We start from the raw sequence: 19,147 nt of genomic DNA on the forward strand, positions 1-19,147 counted from the left end.
ATATCGGTTTTAGGTACCTTTACATTCATGGTCTATCTGTTGCTTTAAATTTTAATAAGATCTTCCAATTTTCGCAGAACGTTTGGGCACAGCAGGTTGGGTGTAAGAACGTGACCTGGCTTGGGCCGTGAGCCAGTTGGAGGCGATCGGCTGTGACCGTGGACTCGTAGCGAAAAGAGTTATGTATCCCACCCACGGCATAGTTATCATAGAATAGGACAGAACACCACAGCTTACAGCACAGTGTAGGTAATAGCTTCAATTGACTACATTAATCTATCTATGGGCCCTACGTACTATAGGTAGGCCGCATCGTAAGCCTAGCTAAAGCCCCAAACCGGTGATCAAATCGGCCTGACTACTGGAATAGGAGCACCACCGTAGAATACAGTAATCGTGGAGTATGTAGGAATTGGGTCAATTGAACAACTAACTATCTACCGGGCCTTCGTACTATTTGTAGACCTGGATCCTGGTGCTAGCTCAGGCCCAGAGCTGGTTGATCAACTCAACTCAAACGCTCGGCTTCGCCCCAGGTACGCCCAACTGCGCTGAAGCTGGCGGCGAAGCTGGTGGGAGGCAAGGCTTGGTACAGCGACTATTGACTGGGAGCTGGCTTGATCAATTGTCGCTGTACTAATATAAGATCGCCAGCCCTCATTGTATCTAGTTATTTCCTGTGCCTCCGTGACCAGGACACTAAAGCGCCAGTGAGGAGCTGGATCGGACTATGACGCCGGGAATACGTTGTCGCACATGTTCCAAACAAAAATTCGTACTTTTCATATTCATACATCTCAAGCTGCTGACTACTCCAATAAAGGAAAGCTTGTGAACCGTCCTTGCTCAGTAAGCTTTTGAGTCTCGGAAGAGAAGATTTGGAGGTCATCTGCTGTTGTAAATGCGCCAATTGACCAAACCTTTTCCTCAATAGGCAATGCATGCTCGATCAAAAAACGAATCATCCACCGATTAAGCGTGTGAGTATGTTGATTCGCCGATATAAGGCACATGTTTTGGAATATCTCTAGACGGTTGATCTTCCAAAACCTTAGTCTCCGTTCAAACGAGTTAGGGTAAGAAGAGGGAACGGGGTGTTCTGTACCATTGATTTTAGAGCTGGCCAGTATTGTTCCAACTCGATTAGTGCCTCAAAATTGGCGTTTAGGCTATTACGAGCGGTCGATATCTGGTCCTCGTCTCCGAATAGGAGTGTGTGCACCAGTACTGAGGACGACACGACGGCCATATGAGCTACAGTGAGATACACTGCTTCGAAACCTTCATGTTCTCGCGCGAACCTTAACAGCTCGCTATAGCGAAAGGCGTGATGTTTGCAGCGCTCTGCGTAAAACCTCGCTTCATGCGAGGCCTGCCTAGCATCGAGGTAATGAAAATGTAGCAGAGTTGAATAATGGTGAAATCCTAAATGCAAGGCAACGAATGCTCCGCCTGTGTTGCGATTCTTGTGTACTTCGAGATTTTCTTCAGTTAGCTTCGTATCTGGTGGAAGCATCTCTTCCCACAGGTCGAGTTTGCACGAGAGGTTATGCGTAGCTCTGTCTACGTCGATTTCGTCAAGATCATCTTCGACAATGCGTCGACTTAGGTCCTGGATTGGCCCAAAGAGATCCACGAGAGTAATCATATGCGCCCATAAACCTGGCTTATAGGGAGTATCCAGAACTTTCTGATTAATGGCGAGTGTGTGAAATGTAGTCTCATCCATGGGCAGATCAGTTGGTCGGTCGCAGTCGCTGATTTGGCGTGGAAGACTGATACCAGACGAGTACCACCGGTCCGCCATAAAGAGGGTCCACCAAATTCTCTTCTTAGTTTCGCAAACAACCACTGAATCACTAAGTTTAAAAACAGTGAGTTGCATTATTTGAGCCATGCTGATGGCGATTCCTGTGCGCTGACTTAGTATTACACATAGAATTCACTATGGGGTAGAATTTGGCTGCAGCTCACGAAAGAAGAGCGCCTCCGACGAGGGCTTTGCAACAGCCGCACATAAATTGGCGATCAATATACAAGTCTGAATGCCCTCAAGACAGATATTCTCCAAGTCAGCTAGGATCAGACGTTTCGATTCAGCCGTCAATTGCTCCTCGAGCAAGCAAATCTCAGGATCTGCGGAAAATCTCGAGCCTAAGCTGCAAATCGCAAGAAGCAGTGCTTTGTTGACTTCTCTGTTTTGGACCTGCTTCCGCAGCGTGGGTAGATGGAAGAGGCTATGCGGCCTGTCATGGAGCTTATTGATGTAATGCTCAACGAGCCCGACAATGACTTCTTGTGGGAGGTCGAAACTGTCCTGCGTTGGCGAGTGACCGTCTTGGCCCCGGCTAGGTAACAAGTCTGCATCTCGAGTCATTTTCATGCCCTTGGAACAAGGAACTTGTCTCTTTCGACATTGTGCGCACGGTTTATTGATGTCAACGCGGGAGCATTTCCGTTTTGCAAAGCGACATTGTTTACATGCTCTCCAACCCGCCATTTCTTACGCATTTGGGGGGTATTCGTGGGTAGTTTATGAATTTCTAGACGGTAATAGGTTTGTAAACTGCAGGAAACTGGCAACAGCATTTAGCGTAATGTTAGGCGCACAGGCCAGAATTACAAGTGTGCAACTAAACTGCGGGGTTTAGTGCCATCACACCTAAAGAGGATGTGTTAGGCTAGAGAAACTCGTGATATGCGTGCTATATATGTGATTGGTGTAACTCGTACCTACTAACTTAAACAGGAGAATATGTCCCTGTTAGCGTCGATCAGCTAACTAGAGCGATTCAGCAGTTTTCGACAGCCTTCGGCTTAACACTACCTCATTCGGCCTTGCTAAGTAATACTAGAGTAGATTAGTAATAGAGCATATGCAGACTAATCTAGTGCTTACTATAGTCTACTATAACTCCTAGTTAGGTAATATAAATCAACTGAGGCTAAAGAAGCTGTGATTTTAGTGATTTCTAACAATTTAATAAAGTTTTCTAATTTAGTAGCATTGGTTCTATTTAACAGAGACTAACACTTACATCCGTAAGCTAGATGCGTTTTAACTACGTTTGATGCAGAGCTACTTATTTAATGTATGGAGGGTTATATCGAACAGCATTGGACTATTACTTGGTGATACAGAACAGCTTTTTTAGAACCTAGCAAATTACTATACGCTGTCCAAAATCCTCTACAAGTCATAGGTCCTTATTTATCTCGAAATGCTACCCTAATATCGACTCGTAACGAACAGTAAGGAAACAAAGAAGTAAGAGCTCGCCTTCAATTCATAAATGACTCCTCCACACCAACAACCTCGTCTTTGAGAGCATAAACTTCACACTGTGCAATCCTCGTCTTTGCGGGGATAGTAATAGAAATAGGAAAGTCTCCGTAATCAGGATCCTCTCCAGGCATTACCGCTGCCGCTCCACTTCTGGTCTCATCACCGCCAAAAGCCCTCCTCGAACGCATCTCTCCCGTCGTTTCGTTAACGACCTCCTTCTCAACGAAATTGAGCAGTCCTACGAATACCACCGCTGGGTCTGTGGAAGAGAACTTGACCTGAAAGCCTTCACCAATGAGCAGAAAGCGTGCGGCTTCTAGATGAATGACCATGCCAAAGCCCGGGCCTGCTTTCCCAAACACAAAGGATCTCTCAATTTCAAGCTTCCACATACCGAACACAACACTGACAACGGGTAGGCTCTTGCCAGTACGATCAGGCTCGTCGAAGCAGAAGCCAATACTAGTGCCAGGTTTGCGCTGTGCTGCCAAAACGTGGAATGATACCTTGGCAAGTAGGCCGTAATGCTTCTTGAAAGGGTTTTCATCGACTTTGAGCGTATCTATGCCAAATGGGGCTGTCCCTATACATTGGTAGTTGCCATAAGCAATCCAGATTCGACGTGCCCCATACTCGTCACGACGCTGCTCGGGAATGAAGAGTGGCTGGTTACGGTGTCGATATTTCGCGCAAGAAGAGGCATAATCATTCAAATAAATATCCGGAGCGACAAAGTCCAATGTCGGCGCGAAAAACTGCCAGATGTCTAAGACATTGATAACTCCACCGCCAGAGGGGTAGTCCCCCGGATGTCCTCCGCCACCTACTATGGCAGGAAATTCATTATCAGTATCTTCCCCGACGTAGCTCTGCCAGACATTCGTAAAAAGAGGAATGGGATAAGCATGTTTGCCTGCAGCTGCGACCTCTTCGAGGTATAGCGCGTAGTGGTACGCCATGAATATTTCATCAGTCTGATTGCTCTGACCGAAAACCGACTCCCAGGATTTGTTACTGCCTTTGCGAGACAATGATTTGAAGTCTTGTAGATTTTCTCTGAGCTTGGGGTGTAAGGTGTCCCAGTTCGTATTAAGGGCATCGATGAGCTGCTGCGGAACTGGGGATCGAAAGCAATAGTCTGCCGCACTGGACGAGTCTCGCGAATCTCCGAGAATGCCAACTTCATTCTCAACCTGAACCATAATCACGGTAGAATGATTCTGGTCGAATTCTTTTAAATGCTGCATGAGGCTTTTAAAAGCTCGCGCATCAGCCTTCCAAGTTTGGGCATGAAAGATCGAGAGGACGTCTGCGACGTGCAACACCCCTCCAACTTTCCGCAACTTCGCGCGGGGAAAGCGCTTCATGTCTCTCTTAACCCACCCAGGAGCGTATGTGGAAAGACCTGATGTCGTCGTCATTAGATTGAATTGAAATATTTTAGTTGAGAGGAACATGGGTATAACTGACCATTTTTAAACGATCCAAACCATAAAAGAATGAGGTGTAGGCCGTGTCTTCTCGCACCCGCGATTACGCTGTCTAGCTCATTAAATACAAATATCCCCTCCTTAGGCTCAATCATTTCCCACGACACACAGCCTAAGACGGTGTTTATACTGGCCGCTGCAAGCTTTGGCCAGACATCTTCCATGTAATCAGCTGAGGTCATGGACGAGTTCTGCAACTCAGCGCCGCGAATGAGGAAGGGCCGTCCATTGACCAGTAGCTCTTTCCCAGACGGCGAGTCTAGGAGGGATGGAATTGCCAATTGCATCTTTGAAAAATCCAGGAGAATGCGATGGTGAGTTTGGTAGCTTGTGAAATGTTCGACTTCAAGGTCTCAGTAGTATACACATCGACGACCCGGCGTAGAGATGGTGGGAATGATGTGGGAGGGAAGAAAGTCTCCCTCTGGGAAGCAAGGAATCCTGAGTAAAAGAAAGTGTGTTACGGGGGAGATAGACTATCCCGGTTCCGCGGACGGACTTGATGCTTGATGAGTGTCCATGCTGTGGCAAAGGGCAAATATGATTGCTGGTTAGTTTCATGTTCGAGACCCTGTTGTAAGCGCAGAGTGGGGGTTCCAGAAACAAATATTGAGTAAACAGAAGTGTTGATCATGGGGTTTATTTTTATTTTTGTTCCTATCTTAATGGGGTAGCACCCCCCTTCTGCGGACTAAGCCAGCAATGATTGGCTAAAATTCCGACGGGATAGTCGATCAGAGAGAGGCATACCGTAGTAACAACGCACTTTCTAGAACCCCACTACAACACGGTCTCTCGAACAGGAAACTGACCAGCAAATCATATCTGCCCTTTGCCACAGCATGGACACTCATTAAGCACCCCCGTCTGCGGACTAAGCGAGCGATGATTGGCTAAAACTCCGATGGGATAGTCGATCAGAGAGAGGAATACCCCAATAACAACCGAAATGGCCGACCTCCCATTCAACTTTTGCGCTCAATTGCTTCCAACTTAACAAACATTCACGCCGTATACTTAGGAACGAACGTCAGTGATAAAGCTGGACCTTGTTCTTTTTCCGCTTTCTCCGCAACCCAGATACCATCGGCTTTAACCCTCTTCTGGGTGCCGGCATTACGGTTCGGTTAATGGCTCAAATTCCACGTGGAAGGCAACTAGGATCACATCCCCACATACTGCCACGCCTTTTCCCCATGGGGGGTCTGTTTAACTGAGCTTTGATTAGAGTCAATAAAAGGTACAGGAAGCGAGTTTGGTAACTGATCGTTGATGTCCAATACTGACGTATCTCTTAGGTATATAAGAAGGCTAGGGATCATATGAATTCTCGCTTTCTCTAGCCAGTTCAAATATCCGAAACTTTCAGGCTTCATCTGATCAAAGCTTAACTTACTTCGTCCACTTGACTCCTTATTTCATCATATCACCATGTTGCTCCTCAGAGCTCTTGCGGCAGCTCAGTTCCTGCTGGGAGTTCAAGCATGCGTTCAGCCAAATCCTGTTCCAGCCGCATGGTCCACCTTTTCCAACAATCTTGTCTTCCAGCCTGGTTCTGATTATACCAGTTGGCGTACGATTTATGCCCGCTCACTGCAGCTGCCAGACTGGTCTCTTCTCATGACCTGGGAGAACTACGCTCCTGAGCCACAAACCAAAGCCTGGTTCCCAATCTACCGTTCTACGAATGGTGGTGCAACTTGGAGTTCGTACTCGGTAATCAGGGATACTGTGAACGGGTGGGGCCTGCGCTATCAGCCACATCTTCACCTCCTGAAAACTGAATTCGCAGGCTTCCCAGCGGGCACGATTCTTGCTGCGGGTGCCTCTGTTCCCTCTGACCTCAGCGAAGCCTATATCGATCTTTATGCAAGCACGAATAATGGCGTTAGCTGGACCTTTGTGAGCCACATAGCATATGGCGCTGGGCCTGAGACTGTTAGCAACGGTAACGATGCCATATGGGAACCTTTTCTACTGCTTGATGGCAACACCATGGTGGTCTACTACTCCGACCAACGTGACCCAGCACACGCACAGAAACTCGTTCACGTCACAAGCACAAACTTGCGAACCTGGACTGCTCCTGTCAACGATGTCACGTATCCCGACTTTAGTGCGCGTCCCGGCATGGCTATCGTAGCACGTATTGGAAACACTGGGAGATATATCATGGTTTACGAATACTGTGGTTCGCCATCTTGTCAGGTGTACTACAAAGTGGCTACATCACCTTACAGCTTTGGCGCATCGACTGGAAACCCCGTCATTGCTAACAACACTGCACGTACCGATCTCTACTCTGCACCATATGTTATCTGGACTCCGCACCCAGAGCGAACTGATGGGTCGGGCCTTATCATGGTTAGTGGAGCCAGTAGAGAACAACTCTTCATCAATGAGGACTCTGCTGGTACAACTGGGTTCAAGCTAGTTGACATTGGCCAGTGGACATCTCACTCACGCCAATTGTCGATTATTAGTTCAGATAATCAAAACAGGTTGATGGTTTCTAATGGCGGACTAATGAACTCAGCAAGTGCTCCATGCAACTTTGTTGCTACTGGTGTGGTGAATATCCCAACTTAGGTCTCGATTAGCTCTGCTGAAGTCGGACAACTTAAGGGCACATTATGAGGATAGTGAACATTGTGTTGATGTTTTATAAGACAAGAGAAGATAAATCTGCAGCGTTACGGGTAGTTAGTAACTTCAAGTCTTTAACTAGTAACGTACATGCATGGCGAAAGCTCCAGCATAGCGAACGCACCGCCCCCACCATATTTTACCATCTTCCACCTTCCAACCTCGTTTTCTCCGTCGCCCAACATGCCTCAAAAATAATAATGATACTCAATTAAACTTAGCCTTATTAGCTATAAAAAATGATTCTTCGTTAACTCTTAGGCGCGCAGCTGCTATCTACGGAGTACACCATACAAAGCTAAGCTGTCGCATATGTGGAAACATTGGGAAAGATGGTGGCTTCTTTTTTTCCCACGGCGACTCGTTCGTTGATGTTGGGAATAACTCTAGAGCTTAAGCGCGCTAAACTGTATACATACTAGCGTCACGGTCAAGAGCCGAGGCTAGCCCGGCGGCTGGACTTTTATATCCGCGTCTCCCAGTGTAGAGCTTTGGTAAGCAAGCATATCGGGACGTGACGGCTCCGTACTATACGCGCAAATTATACGATTGAAGGCAGTGAGAAGGGATATACGAACGAACGAATTGACAGAGTAACGAGAAGTCCGACCACGAATCGACCCCCCAAACACCACAAACACAATGGCCGCCCCACGCGCAAGCACCTCCCTCCTCCGCGCCCTGCGCTCCTCCTCCAACCCATGTCTCCGCACGTCTGCGCCGCGATTCGCGCGTCTGGCGACTATCAGCTGTGCGCGGACGTTCTGCGTCTCGGCGAGGAGAATGGGGGGGTTGGTGAATGGGAAGAAGAATGAGGGGGAGTTGGGGGTTGGGGAGCTGGAGGGTGCGGAGGGGGCGATGGCGCCGATTGTTAGGGTTGGGGAGGATGAGGGGACTATGAGGGCTAGGCTTGTTTGTGAGTTTTGATCTTTCTTTGGGGGTGAGGGTTGGAGAGGGGAGATAGGGGTGGGTGTGGGTGTGCTGGATTTGGGGAACGGGTTGTCCGCGATGACCTTGACCCAAAGGAGGGGGAGCGTCCTCTTACCACCCCACCCAGAACACAGCACAGCTCCATTTTTCGACCCTCTCTTCACATCATGAGTAAAAACACAGCTAACCCCCCACCCCACAGACCAATCCCGCAAACGCGGCATCCGCGAAGCCGACCTCCTCCTCTCCACCTTCGCCGACGCCCACCTCCCCACCATGACCCACGCCCAAATGACCGCCTACGACCGCCTCCTCGACGAGAACGACTGGGACATCTACTACTGGGCCACGCAACCCGACGAGCCCGGATCCACATCTACTCCTACACCTGGCAAGGCGCCGGTGGATGAGAAGGGGGGGAAGATTGTGGAGCCGGCGAAGGGGGAGTGGGCGCAGACGCTGGGGACTTATAGGCCTGCGTACCGACCGGTGCCCGGGAGGTGGGAGGGAAGTGAGATTTTGGAGAGGTTGAGGGAGCATGTTTGGTCGAGGAGGGCGGAGGGGGGGGGGCAGGGGGGGGGGATGGCGTTTATGCCTGGGTTGAGGGGGTAGAGGGGTTCGTGAGGGGGGAAGTGGGGGAAAGGGGGTGGGATGGTGTATGATACGGGGATAAGATATGTGGGATAGATGAGCGAGGCATTTTAGTGTATAGTACGATATAGAAATCACATCCCGCATCTTGATACAATATCACACTTTTGGGCCTCGTTTAGGCGTTCGGATTCTCCTCGGGGAACTGAGATGTGAAGCTTGCATATGATAGGCCCTTTTTGGATAATTACTATCTATATCTTGCCTGTCCTGTGCTGGTGGGAGGACAGGGGAGACGAAGGAGATACGTCTAAAGATGACATCAACGAGTATGATTCTAAGGAGGAGGATATTGAGAAGTTCCACCGTGTCTCCGGGCATCATACTACCTCCCGGCTGTTATCGGATCATGGCCCCACGCATTAGCATGGCTACGGGGGATTACCTCAGAGTCACTTCTTGTTGAAAAGGAAGCCGCCTCTCTCCCATCGATAGGAGCCTGGTGTCTCCCAACCGACAACCCGCCCAGAGCTAAAAAAAATCTATGGATTGCAGCGGTAATTGCAGCTGCAACGGGGCAAACCCACGGAAAGACGGTCGTCATCGAGCCCTTCGATTCACGACGTACACGGAGAAGATTTCGGAGGTAGTCCTAGATTCTGCAGTGACAGACAACACCATCGTGGTGACAACAGAGTGTCGACAGGTAAGTAAACGGTAAGAACAATGCAACGGTGAGAACAGTAGAATGGCGATAGTAAGAGGTTGAGATGAGACGCCCGCTGTTATCCTCTTTGCGGCCTCTTATTTACAGCAGGAGCTTATTGGACAACCAGTACCTATCATACTCTTCAAGTTTCTCAGCGCTGCTTGTTCTTGCTCTGCGGCGAAGCGAGGAAAGGAGAATGGAAAAAATGGATGAGAAAAGGCGAGAAAAAAGTAGAAGACAAAGTAGAAGACAAAGAGGAAGAAAAGGGGGAGGAAGGGGGCGGGGAAAGGGGTAAGGGGTAAGGAAAGGAGCGAGAAAGGGGGTATCTGACACGTTCAGGAAACTACTTGTAGAGACTAAGATGTACCTCAAGAAAATTGCTAATGGAATACTGCGGAAAAAATGAGGAAGCTGCGGAGTTTATGGAGTAACTCACACAGGAGATCTCTAGGTTGTGCAGCAATACTGGCGTGACAACAGCGCGATTAATTACGCTCAAAGCTCGAAGGCCTCCGTGACTCAGAAGATTTAGGCTGGCAACTTGAGGAGTCTAGAATCCGCATAGCTCTGCTTGAGCATCGGGCGGCGACACACGACATCGTGGTTGCCCCAAGGATGAAGAAGGGTGAAGCATTTGGGAAGACTGCTGGATACCTTCGACATTGTGCTCCGCCGTATGCTTACACGCATCGTGGTCATCTGAGACAGCTATACTATGCGTCTCAATTTGGCTACGGCTAACCGTGGGATGGCATGACGAGGCCTCGTCATCGGCAGGGTCTGAATGGTGACAGCTAACAGCGCGACGGTAAGAAACAGCTCCATGGTGAGAACAGCGCGAGGACGACAGTAAGATAGTGAGATGGGATATCCGCGACTATACTCTTTGTAATCCTCTCATCCGCCAATGGCCTCCCTGATAGGCTTGACCTCTGCCATGTCATCTTCTACGATGCCCTGATGACCCCAGAAATGGATGTTAAGAACAATATCATCGGCCTTATAACCTCGATATTTTCCTCCGTTGGGAGTGGCTCTTTTGTAAGGATGCAATATCAATATCAAAGGATTCGTGGGAAATCCATAGCAAGCTAGCCACGCAATTTCAGGAGCACAGACAAGTGAGAAAATCACATCAGCTGGCCAAACAGACAATAAGAATGCGATGGGAAGAGCTCAAGCACAAGCAAGGAATTCACGGACCGACAGCCAGCCAAGAAAGTAATGTGGAGATGAGGTATGGAATAAAGCAAAAGCATAAGTGAGAAATCCAGTGCTGGCTGGTGCAATATCAATATCACAACATAAGAGAGAAATCCACAGCTGCGCAACCAGGAAGGCAGCGCGGGTGCAAAATGACGGCACAAGCAAACCTGAGTAATCTCTACTCACCCAGCCAGCCAGAGAACCAGCAGGGAGGAAAAACCAACCCAACCTCACAAGAACACCTGCTCCCCCGCCCCTATTTCCCTCGCATCACAAAGAACACCATTCAGAGCTCACCCCTTTTTACTCACTCACACCACAGAAGACAACATCCATCATCCCACCCCTTTTCCCTACCCCCTTTCCTCCCCTCACATCAAAGCCCACCCTATCCACCACGTCACCCCCTCGCATCCTCACCCGCACTTCCCCCATTCCCCTCCACCGCGTCGTCATCTGTCTCTCCCCTTCATAAAAATAGAACCACCCCTTACCTTACGCGGTTGCATGAGTAATTGCCACTATCCCCCTGATACCCCGCCACTATCCGCTGTAGCTCCAGGGAGATACGGGAAAGAGGAGGATAGTTACCGATGTGCGGCATCCAGAAAATTCACCTTGGATAGATCGATCGCCGATGGTGAGGAGACATAAGAGATCGCGGGGGGAGGGAAGAGATTCTCGATTTGGGATAGGCACCGGAGATGAGGGAGATAAGATCGGTGATCTGATGATGGGAGAGGGGGCGAGGACGACTCCCGCTTCGGGTTGGCTGCCGGTGATGATGGAGGGAACGTAGTGTCCGTTGATAGTGCCGTGGGTTGAGTGGCGGATGGCGGATCGGCCAGATCGGATAACTATATCAGCGGCGTCCATTATCCCCTCACCGGCGTCTGCGTAGTTCCGTATAGAGTCGGGATGAGGTGAAGATAGATTGAGTGAGTTGGGAGTAGCGCAGCTGCGTTCAGCGTTCCTGGGAGGCGATATCAAGGCCCCGTCGATGCCGGCTCGCGGATCGATAGAGGGGTAGGACATTGCTTTACCCGTCTTTGGGTATAGTCCGGCGATAGATAGAGGTGTCTGCGACCTGTACCTGATTAGCTCATCATCGTAGCCCTCCATCTAGCCTCCATCAAATCATCATGTAGTTGACGCCACCTCGATCCCACCAACGTCATCCGTGTTCAGCCACCGTCCACGAAAATCCCTAACTCAAGTAGCCTCCGCCTCTGCCGCCGCAAGACTCACACCGTGTTCAGCACCTCCCAGTCCAACTCGGGGGAAGTATCAAGGCTTTATGCAGTATCAGTCTATGCGGCTGCGCATATATCAGATGAGCCTTTCCGCGTCCGGCGTTTAGGGGAGGCGAATATCCCCAACCTCCCCATATACGTACGGCGGTCCCTAGGTATAGCCGGCCCTGGGGGTATCGGATTAAATACTTCTGCGTTCGGAAATTTGGAGGGTATGTAGGTAAGGGTTTATGCAGCATCTGTAGATGGAATTTTATGGAGTTGAGGGGTATATCATGTGGACTTTGGTATTTCTAGTATACGGCCCTGGAGATATCAGATTAATCTCGCTTCTGCGTTCAGTCATTTTCAAGGAGGGTACGAGGGTTTTCTGCAGCCTTCATAGATGTAGTCTCCTGTAGATCAGAGTAGCTCTCCCGTAAAAGGGTAGTCTACGGACTATAAGGAGGCTATTTCCCGGCGCCATCATCTCTACGTCGCGGACCAAAAATTAGCCCATCCATGTCCGGCATCCGTCTATCTAGCCTCTCTAGATGCCGCCTTAGGAAGAAGAAGGATTAGCTCACTGGATATTCTATTTCCATACCCCAGCTGTACATAGAGCCCCTTACAAATAACGCAGTTAGCTCATCTGAGTATTCTATTTCCATCTCTCATCATCTGTACATACAGCCAGCCAGGCCCTTACAGATACTACAGTCACTTCATCCGTGTTCAGCCAGCCATTGTCCAGTCTATTTCGAGGCCATGCATGACAAAGCTTTATCCCTCTAGCCTCCGTCCAAGCCGCCGCCGTCGTGGATCCAAGGTTAGCTCATCTACCCACCACCCGCCCGTCTTCGGCCTTTGTCCGGGGGGATATTTGCTATTCAGCCTCCCTCGCGTAGTCGCGTAGACCAAGATTAGCTCACCCGCGTTCAGCGCCTGTCGAGCGTCGTATATGCAACTAAGATTAGCACAATGGGGGCGAGTTTCCCACTCAGCCGCTCCGCTGCGGGTTGTTCGTTTGGGGAGCTGGTAGGTACTAACTATCCAACTTACTCCATCTCGTAGCCAGCTTCCACCATCTTTTAGCCAACTTCCCCCATCCCGCCTACCCGCGCCAATTCCCACTTTCCCTCCCGCCAACCCACTCCTCAGCCCAACCAGCCCCAGCCCCCTCTACCTACCCCTCTCGGCGCGTCCGATAAGATACGCCAACGCTATCCATGCAGCACGCAACGCGACTACGCTACCCCACACACACGCCCCTCCACGGCTGAGCTGACGTAGACGACGAACATCCATCCCGTCGACAGGGAAGAAGGAAGGAATGAGGCGTTATGTCATGCATGCCATGCATCGTATCGCACTATACACTACGCTACATGCACATGCAAAGCCGATCGATCGCCCGTCCGTCCCGCTGTTTCGTGTGAGTGTGGGGTGTATATATAGAAACGCGATTATCGATAGTGCGGCGATAGTGGGAGTGATAGTGGGAGGATAGTGGGAGGAGGCTGGAGGAGGGAGGGGTGAGTGGGGTAGAGATGGCTGATAGAGGGGTGATTGCCGGCCTATCGATTAGGGCGATTGTTGCCTGGCCAGGGGGGGGATAGTTGGCGAGTCGACCGATGGTGCGTGGATGTCTTGGAGGTGTATGGCGTGTGTGGATGTGTGTCTTAAGCGGTGATGGGTGGAGTTTGTGGCGGCCACGCAGCGAAGGTGTCGTTTAGGCACGGACGGCGGTGATCTGGAGATCGATAGCGTCGATCTGCGGGGAAGGAGGTATGACGATTGTGTGTCTTGAGGTAAAGTGTGTTGTGTCTCTACCGAGTAGAGAATTGTTTCTGTTGGTGTCGTTTCTCTTGGATAAGGTGTGTGTATTGTCTCTGTTGTCTCTAGTGATAGAGTGTGGCTGTCTTTTTTCCCCACGGAATGGCTAGTTCTTTCAGTAAAAAGTGGCATACTGAGATATTACTTTACAGCAAGACTTGCCATGCCTCCCAAATAAAGGTGTTTGTATTGTCTCTCAGATAGAGTGTGGCTGCCTCTCTCCTTCCACAATGGACTAGCTCTCCTAATAGAAAATGGCATAGAGAGAGGCATATGGCATAGAGAAACACTCTACTCCCCTGCCTCCCAAATAAAGGTGTGTGTGTTGTCTCTGGGGATAGAGTGTGGCTGCCTCTTTTTCCCCACATAATAGAACTGTATACTGAGATACTCCACTGAAAAACCTCCCATGTCAAGACCTGCCATGTCTCCCAAATAAAGTATGTGTGTATTGTCTTTCCCACATAGTCTATCTCACATAGAGTGTGGTAGTCTTGACTCTCCATGAAATAGAGATGGCGGGGGAGCTGTGGGCTGTGGGCTGTGGGCTGTAGGGCTGTAGGGCTGTAGGGCTGCAGTGGGTGCGTGTATGTGTGGATATGTGTGTGTCTGGGGAATACTGGCAACTTGAGAGTCGTCCACACAAACCATCCACACCCACACTCCACTCCCCTCCTCGATGCATTATCGATAACATGGCCATCGTATCGTCGCCATGGACACCACCACTCATCTTCACGTGCCCCCCTCCTTCTTTCCCTTCACGTGAACCAACCTCCTCCATTCACGTGAACAACCCCATCCTATTGCCATGGACACCACTCTCACCTTACGCGTTCTCCATTGACGTGTCCCAACTATCTCTTCTCGTCTCGTAATCGTCGCTATGGACACCACTTTCTATTCACCCACTCAGCTTCACGTGTCCCTCTCCTCCATCCCTCCTCACCTATTCACGTGCCCATCCATCCATCCATCCCATCCCCTCCTCTCCATTCCTCCCATTCCTCCCATCCCAAGATCTTCATTCCACACACCCCTTCTCGTTCCCTTCACGTGCCCTCTCCTACCCTCCCGCCGCACCCTTCCCCTTCCCGCCCTCATGTGCAGCATTCCCTTACATATGTGTGTCCCCGAGATTGAGATCTATCCATCTTGCTTACCCATCCCTATACTCCAGTATCCATTCATCCATCCATCTTATAATCTAGTATTCTACCTCCTCGGCGATTTCACTGCATCCCACCATCCCAGCCAATCCCATCACCCAACACCATTCCGCCCTCTCCCTCTCCCATTCCGCGATTCCCAGCTACCCACTCCACTCCACTCACCTACCTCACTCCCAAGTACCCACTAACCTACCTCACTCCTCCCCCCCAGCCTCCCCTCCTCCTCCTCCTCCTCTCCCACCCACTCATCCACTCCCAGCCTCCCAACCCAACCCCGCCCCACACCCCACCAGTCCCCACATACCACACCTACCTGTCTGTCCTATAGTCGCACCTACATACCTAAACCAAACCGCTCTCGTTGCTTACGCCTCTCACAGTCCGTTGCTTACACCTCTCACAGCCCTGCTCACAGCCGTCCTGGGAACTTCGCCTCGCACAGCAGGGTGGTGGTTGGTTTTGTGGCACCCGCCCGAATCGAGTCATCCCATCTCGTCGGTGTCGGGGAGGGGGGGGGTATGGGGATTACACCTCTTTTTTTGGTATGTTGTTATGGGATTGTGGGAGGGTGGAAGGGAGAGGTGTGTGTGCATGTGCTGGTATCCTGTTGGAAGTGTGATGGATTGGTAGTAGGGACTGACAAAAAAAAACCGACTGTCGGTGGTGTGGAGTGGATGGGAGACGGGTAGTGGACGATGGTAGGTGGTCTCGTGTGCATCGTGGGAGAGGCTGGAATGTGAGACTCTGGTGGTGGGTGGTGTGCGTGATGGATTCTCGCTTCTGGGACTGGATTATACCCACGTAGGAATTCGTGTGGTGAAGTGTGTGGTGAACTGGGCGGTGGCTGTGGTGGTTGTTGGGTGGTTGTTAGGTGGTTGTTGGGGAGAGGTGTGTCTCAGTTGCTGGTGGGGTGGGTGTGGGAGGGGTGACGTATCGCGTTTTTTTTTTTCGTGGTGGCCGTGTAAGTGTATATGTGTGTGTGTGTGTGTGGTGATGTGTGGGGATGTGAGGGTTATGTAACTATTGTGAGGTGATGGGTGGATGCCATCCGAGCTGTTGGGATTGGGAGGAGGGGTGGAGAGGGTGTGTGTGTACTGTATGTGGTATGTGTATGCGTGAGTGTGGGTGAGTGTGGGTGTGGTGGGGGAGAGAGGGGAGAAGAGGAAGGGGAATGGGGGTGAGAGGGAGGGGATAGAGGGGAACAGTAGAGAGATTACGATAGAGGGGGAGACAGATTAGAGATAGAGTGAGAGTGAGGGGTGAATGGATTGACTGTGCCATTATCATCATTGTATCATTCTATTATTGAAGTGCACAGCCCATCTCCATGCGTCTATTCTACAGATTCAACAGATTCTATATGTAGTGCCTGTATCTCGTCTGCATCTTTCTACTGTAGTGCCTGTATCTCGTCCGCTTCTATCTCCTCCCCCTCCCGCTCCTTCCTCCTCGGATACCCACATTGTACCGCGTAACTCCCGTAAACCGCGTTACTGCCGCCCGATACACATACACATACACCCGTTAACCGTCAACCGTCTACCGTCTACCGTCTACCGTCTACCATCCATCTCCGTCTCCAAGTCCAACCCCAAGTCCAACCCCAAGTCCAACTCTCTTTGATCTATCTCCTCCTCGGTCGGTCCCTTTCCCTTCATTCCTTTCATCCTTCCCTTCCCTTCCCTTCCCTTCATTTCCCTCCCTGCTGCATTGCATTGCATTGCCTTTCACCCACTCCCCCGGGTTATCAAAGGCCCGATCACTCCCGACCACTACCGACCACCCACCCCGACCCGGCCGTTGTTGTCATTTCTCTTTCAACTCTCTTCTTCTTCCACGATTCCCCGTACTCCCTCCCGCTTAACAATCGCACCATATTTCGAAAACAAAAGAAAACCCCTCCTCATTTCTCTTCTCCTACCTAACTTACACTCTCGGCCTTACTCGCCCCAGCTCTCTCCGAGGTACCGTACTATGATGGTACAGTACAGTTCTCCCCGCCACCTCTTCCAAGTGAAACACTCACACCTCGCCTGCGCATCGATCGCAAACTTCAACCGAGACATTTCCCACACTCGTACAGTACACACACACACACAATTGTCCACGGAGATATTGTATTATTCTCGCACCACTTTCTCTCCCAACACTACTGAAGAAAACTAAACTAACCTCCCTCAATTGCCCACTAACAAAACTACTGAAAGTTGACGATTCACTCACATCCATACGGTCTTCTCTCCTCCGTTCCCCCACACACACACTACTACGCGCACACGCACACCATCGATTATCCCTCCCCTGTCCAGCGCGGTGATTGGCCAATCGGCAATCGACAATGTTGATGGGCGATCAGCGATGGGGCGAGATCGGGAGTGGGGCGGGACAAGCGTCGATCGGTAGGGCGAGGTTCAGCTTGCATGGTTGCTTGGCTACTTGGATTTTTGTTGTTTTCCCCCCTCCCTCGTCAAAGTCAAGGTTAAGTTGGTTTCTCTCCCGCCTTGTGCGTATGCAGGTGTATGTGCGTTATGTGTGTGTGTGCATGTATTGCATGTAGAGTATTGCGGGTATATAGTGTACAGTATGTATGCAGTATGCAATCGATGTTAACTGTCTGTTGTTGTTGTATGCATCTATGCATCTATCATGATGCTTGGTATGTACCGGATGTAGGTACCCTACTCACAGAAACAGGACAGATCGTGTTGCTATTCGTGTACGCATGTATGCATACCACATCATACCCCGATACAGGTTCTGGGCTACACACACGAGCGATGCACACACGCCGAGAAATACACACACACGCCGAGAATACACTGCTGTCATAGCACTGTAGTAGTTCAGTTCGTATGTGTTCTGTCAACCGCCACCATCAACGTCCGTGCCAAATCTATCAACCCACTCTACTAGCCCCATCATCACTTTCTCTGGAGACGAGCGACGGCCGACCTAGCCAGCCAGCCAGCCAGACAGCCACGGCAAGCACGGCCAGCTACGGTACGGGCAGGCAGGCCACTCGTATTCGTCGACGCGGCTGCGCGGCGAACCGCTACTTTACCGCTACTAACTAACAACTACTCTTACCGCCGTTGTCCGGTCGGTCGCTGCGGTCCTCTCCCTCTCCCTTTCCCTTCTTTCTCGCTCCTTCTGGCGGCTGGACTGGACGTCTCTTGTTTCTTTGTTTACCTATTTGGGGATGGTGGCGATGAGGGGGTGGTGCTAGTGGTGCTAGTAAGGCGATTGACTGGTAGTCTGGATCGGGTTTGGTGGGTATTTTGGTCGTGTGCGACTTGGGACGTGGGATGCGCAGTGGGATAGAATTAAATATGATATCCAGGCTGTTGGGACCTGTGTGTGTGTGTGTGTGTGTATTCTCATCTCACCAAGCGAAGCCGGCGGGTCATGCAGAGAGGGATGTGACGATGCAAGGACACATGCGATGGAAGTTGGAGATGTATATACAATATCGCCTTTGATCGCACTACCTCATCGCAATACAATACAATACAATACTTCTTCCATTAGACAGACAGGTACACTCCCATAACTCCCACAATTCCCACTAACGCTCTAACGCTCTCTCTCCCTTCCATACAGCTACCTGTATCCACTTCCTGTCTGTCTTCCCACTAACCCACCAACCCACTACCCACTAACCCACTACTCTATCCACCCCACCTCACTCCAAATCCACTCCCCCACTCTTCTGCCCCTCCCCCTCCTTCCCTCCTTCCCCCCCCCCCCATGTCAATCAATCCTCCCATGCCCCATCCCCCATCCTCCACTCTTCTTTCCTGTACAGAACATCCAGAATGGGCTACAAAACTGTCGGCACTGGAATGTCGTCTTCCAATCTGTTTCTTCCAATTGTTGTCTACCTCTTGTCTTCCTCTTGTCTTCTCTTGTCTACCTCTTGTCTCCCAGCTCTGAGTCGTGAATAATGCACGCGGCACCCTCGGTGAGACGTAACACTCTCCGCCGACCCAACTAAACTCGGTCTATCTCTCACTCACACACTCACACACTCTCTCACTCACACACACACA

At 50.5% G+C, this 19,147-nt stretch overlaps 5 protein-coding genes across 5 annotated transcripts; 2 read left to right on the forward strand and 3 right to left on the reverse strand.

The window, feature by feature from the left end:
- Positions 1-403: 403 nt before the first annotated feature.
- VE01_09611 (uncharacterized protein) lies at positions 404-2,653 on the reverse strand. The gene is made up of 3 exons (XM_018279024.2): positions 1,975-2,653; positions 1,106-1,911; positions 404-1,040 (listed from the first exon to the last, which is right to left on the reverse strand). Exons 1-3 carry the CDS (start codon positions 2,498-2,500, stop codon positions 810-812), a joined length of 1,563 nt encoding a protein of 520 aa, XP_018126188.2. The 5' UTR covers positions 2,501-2,653; the 3' UTR covers positions 404-809.
- A 498-nt stretch (positions 2,654-3,151) lies between these two features.
- Positions 3,152-5,353, reverse strand: VE01_09612 (uncharacterized protein). The gene is made up of 2 exons (XM_018279025.2): positions 4,757-5,353; positions 3,152-4,691 (listed from the first exon to the last, which is right to left on the reverse strand). Exons 1-2 carry the CDS (start codon positions 5,061-5,063, stop codon positions 3,283-3,285), a joined length of 1,716 nt encoding a protein of 571 aa, XP_018126187.1. The 5' UTR covers positions 5,064-5,353; the 3' UTR covers positions 3,152-3,282.
- Positions 5,354-5,583: 230 nt separating this feature from the next.
- Positions 5,584-7,628, forward strand: VE01_09613 (uncharacterized protein). The gene is made up of 2 exons (XM_018279026.2): positions 5,584-6,016; positions 6,075-7,628. The coding sequence occupies exon 2, from the start codon at positions 6,208-6,210 to the stop codon at positions 7,363-7,365; it is 1,158 nt and encodes a 385-aa protein (XP_018126186.1). The 5' UTR covers positions 5,584-6,016; positions 6,075-6,207; the 3' UTR covers positions 7,366-7,628.
- A 281-nt stretch (positions 7,629-7,909) lies between these two features.
- EMI5 (succinate dehydrogenase assembly factor 2) lies at positions 7,910-8,964 on the forward strand (the record flags this gene model as incomplete). The annotated part of the gene is made up of 2 exons (XM_018279027.2): positions 7,910-8,338; positions 8,555-8,964. Exons 1-2 carry the CDS (start codon positions 8,065-8,067, stop codon positions 8,962-8,964), a joined length of 684 nt encoding a protein of 227 aa, XP_018126185.1. The 5' UTR covers positions 7,910-8,064.
- A 2,330-nt stretch (positions 8,965-11,294) lies between these two features.
- Positions 11,295-13,195, reverse strand: VE01_09615 (uncharacterized protein). The gene is made up of 2 exons (XM_018279028.2): positions 12,107-13,195; positions 11,295-11,945 (listed from the first exon to the last, which is right to left on the reverse strand). Exon 2 carries the CDS (start codon positions 11,891-11,893, stop codon positions 11,402-11,404), a length of 492 nt encoding a protein of 163 aa, XP_018126184.1. The 5' UTR covers positions 11,894-11,945; positions 12,107-13,195; the 3' UTR covers positions 11,295-11,401.
- Positions 13,196-19,147: the final 5,952 nt, after the last annotated feature.

This window comes from Pseudogymnoascus verrucosus, assembly GCF_001662655.1.
Source record: "Pseudogymnoascus verrucosus strain UAMH 10579 unplaced genomic scaffold scaffold_62, whole genome shotgun sequence".
NCBI lineage: Eukaryota > Fungi > Ascomycota > Leotiomycetes > Thelebolales > Thelebolaceae > Pseudogymnoascus > Pseudogymnoascus verrucosus.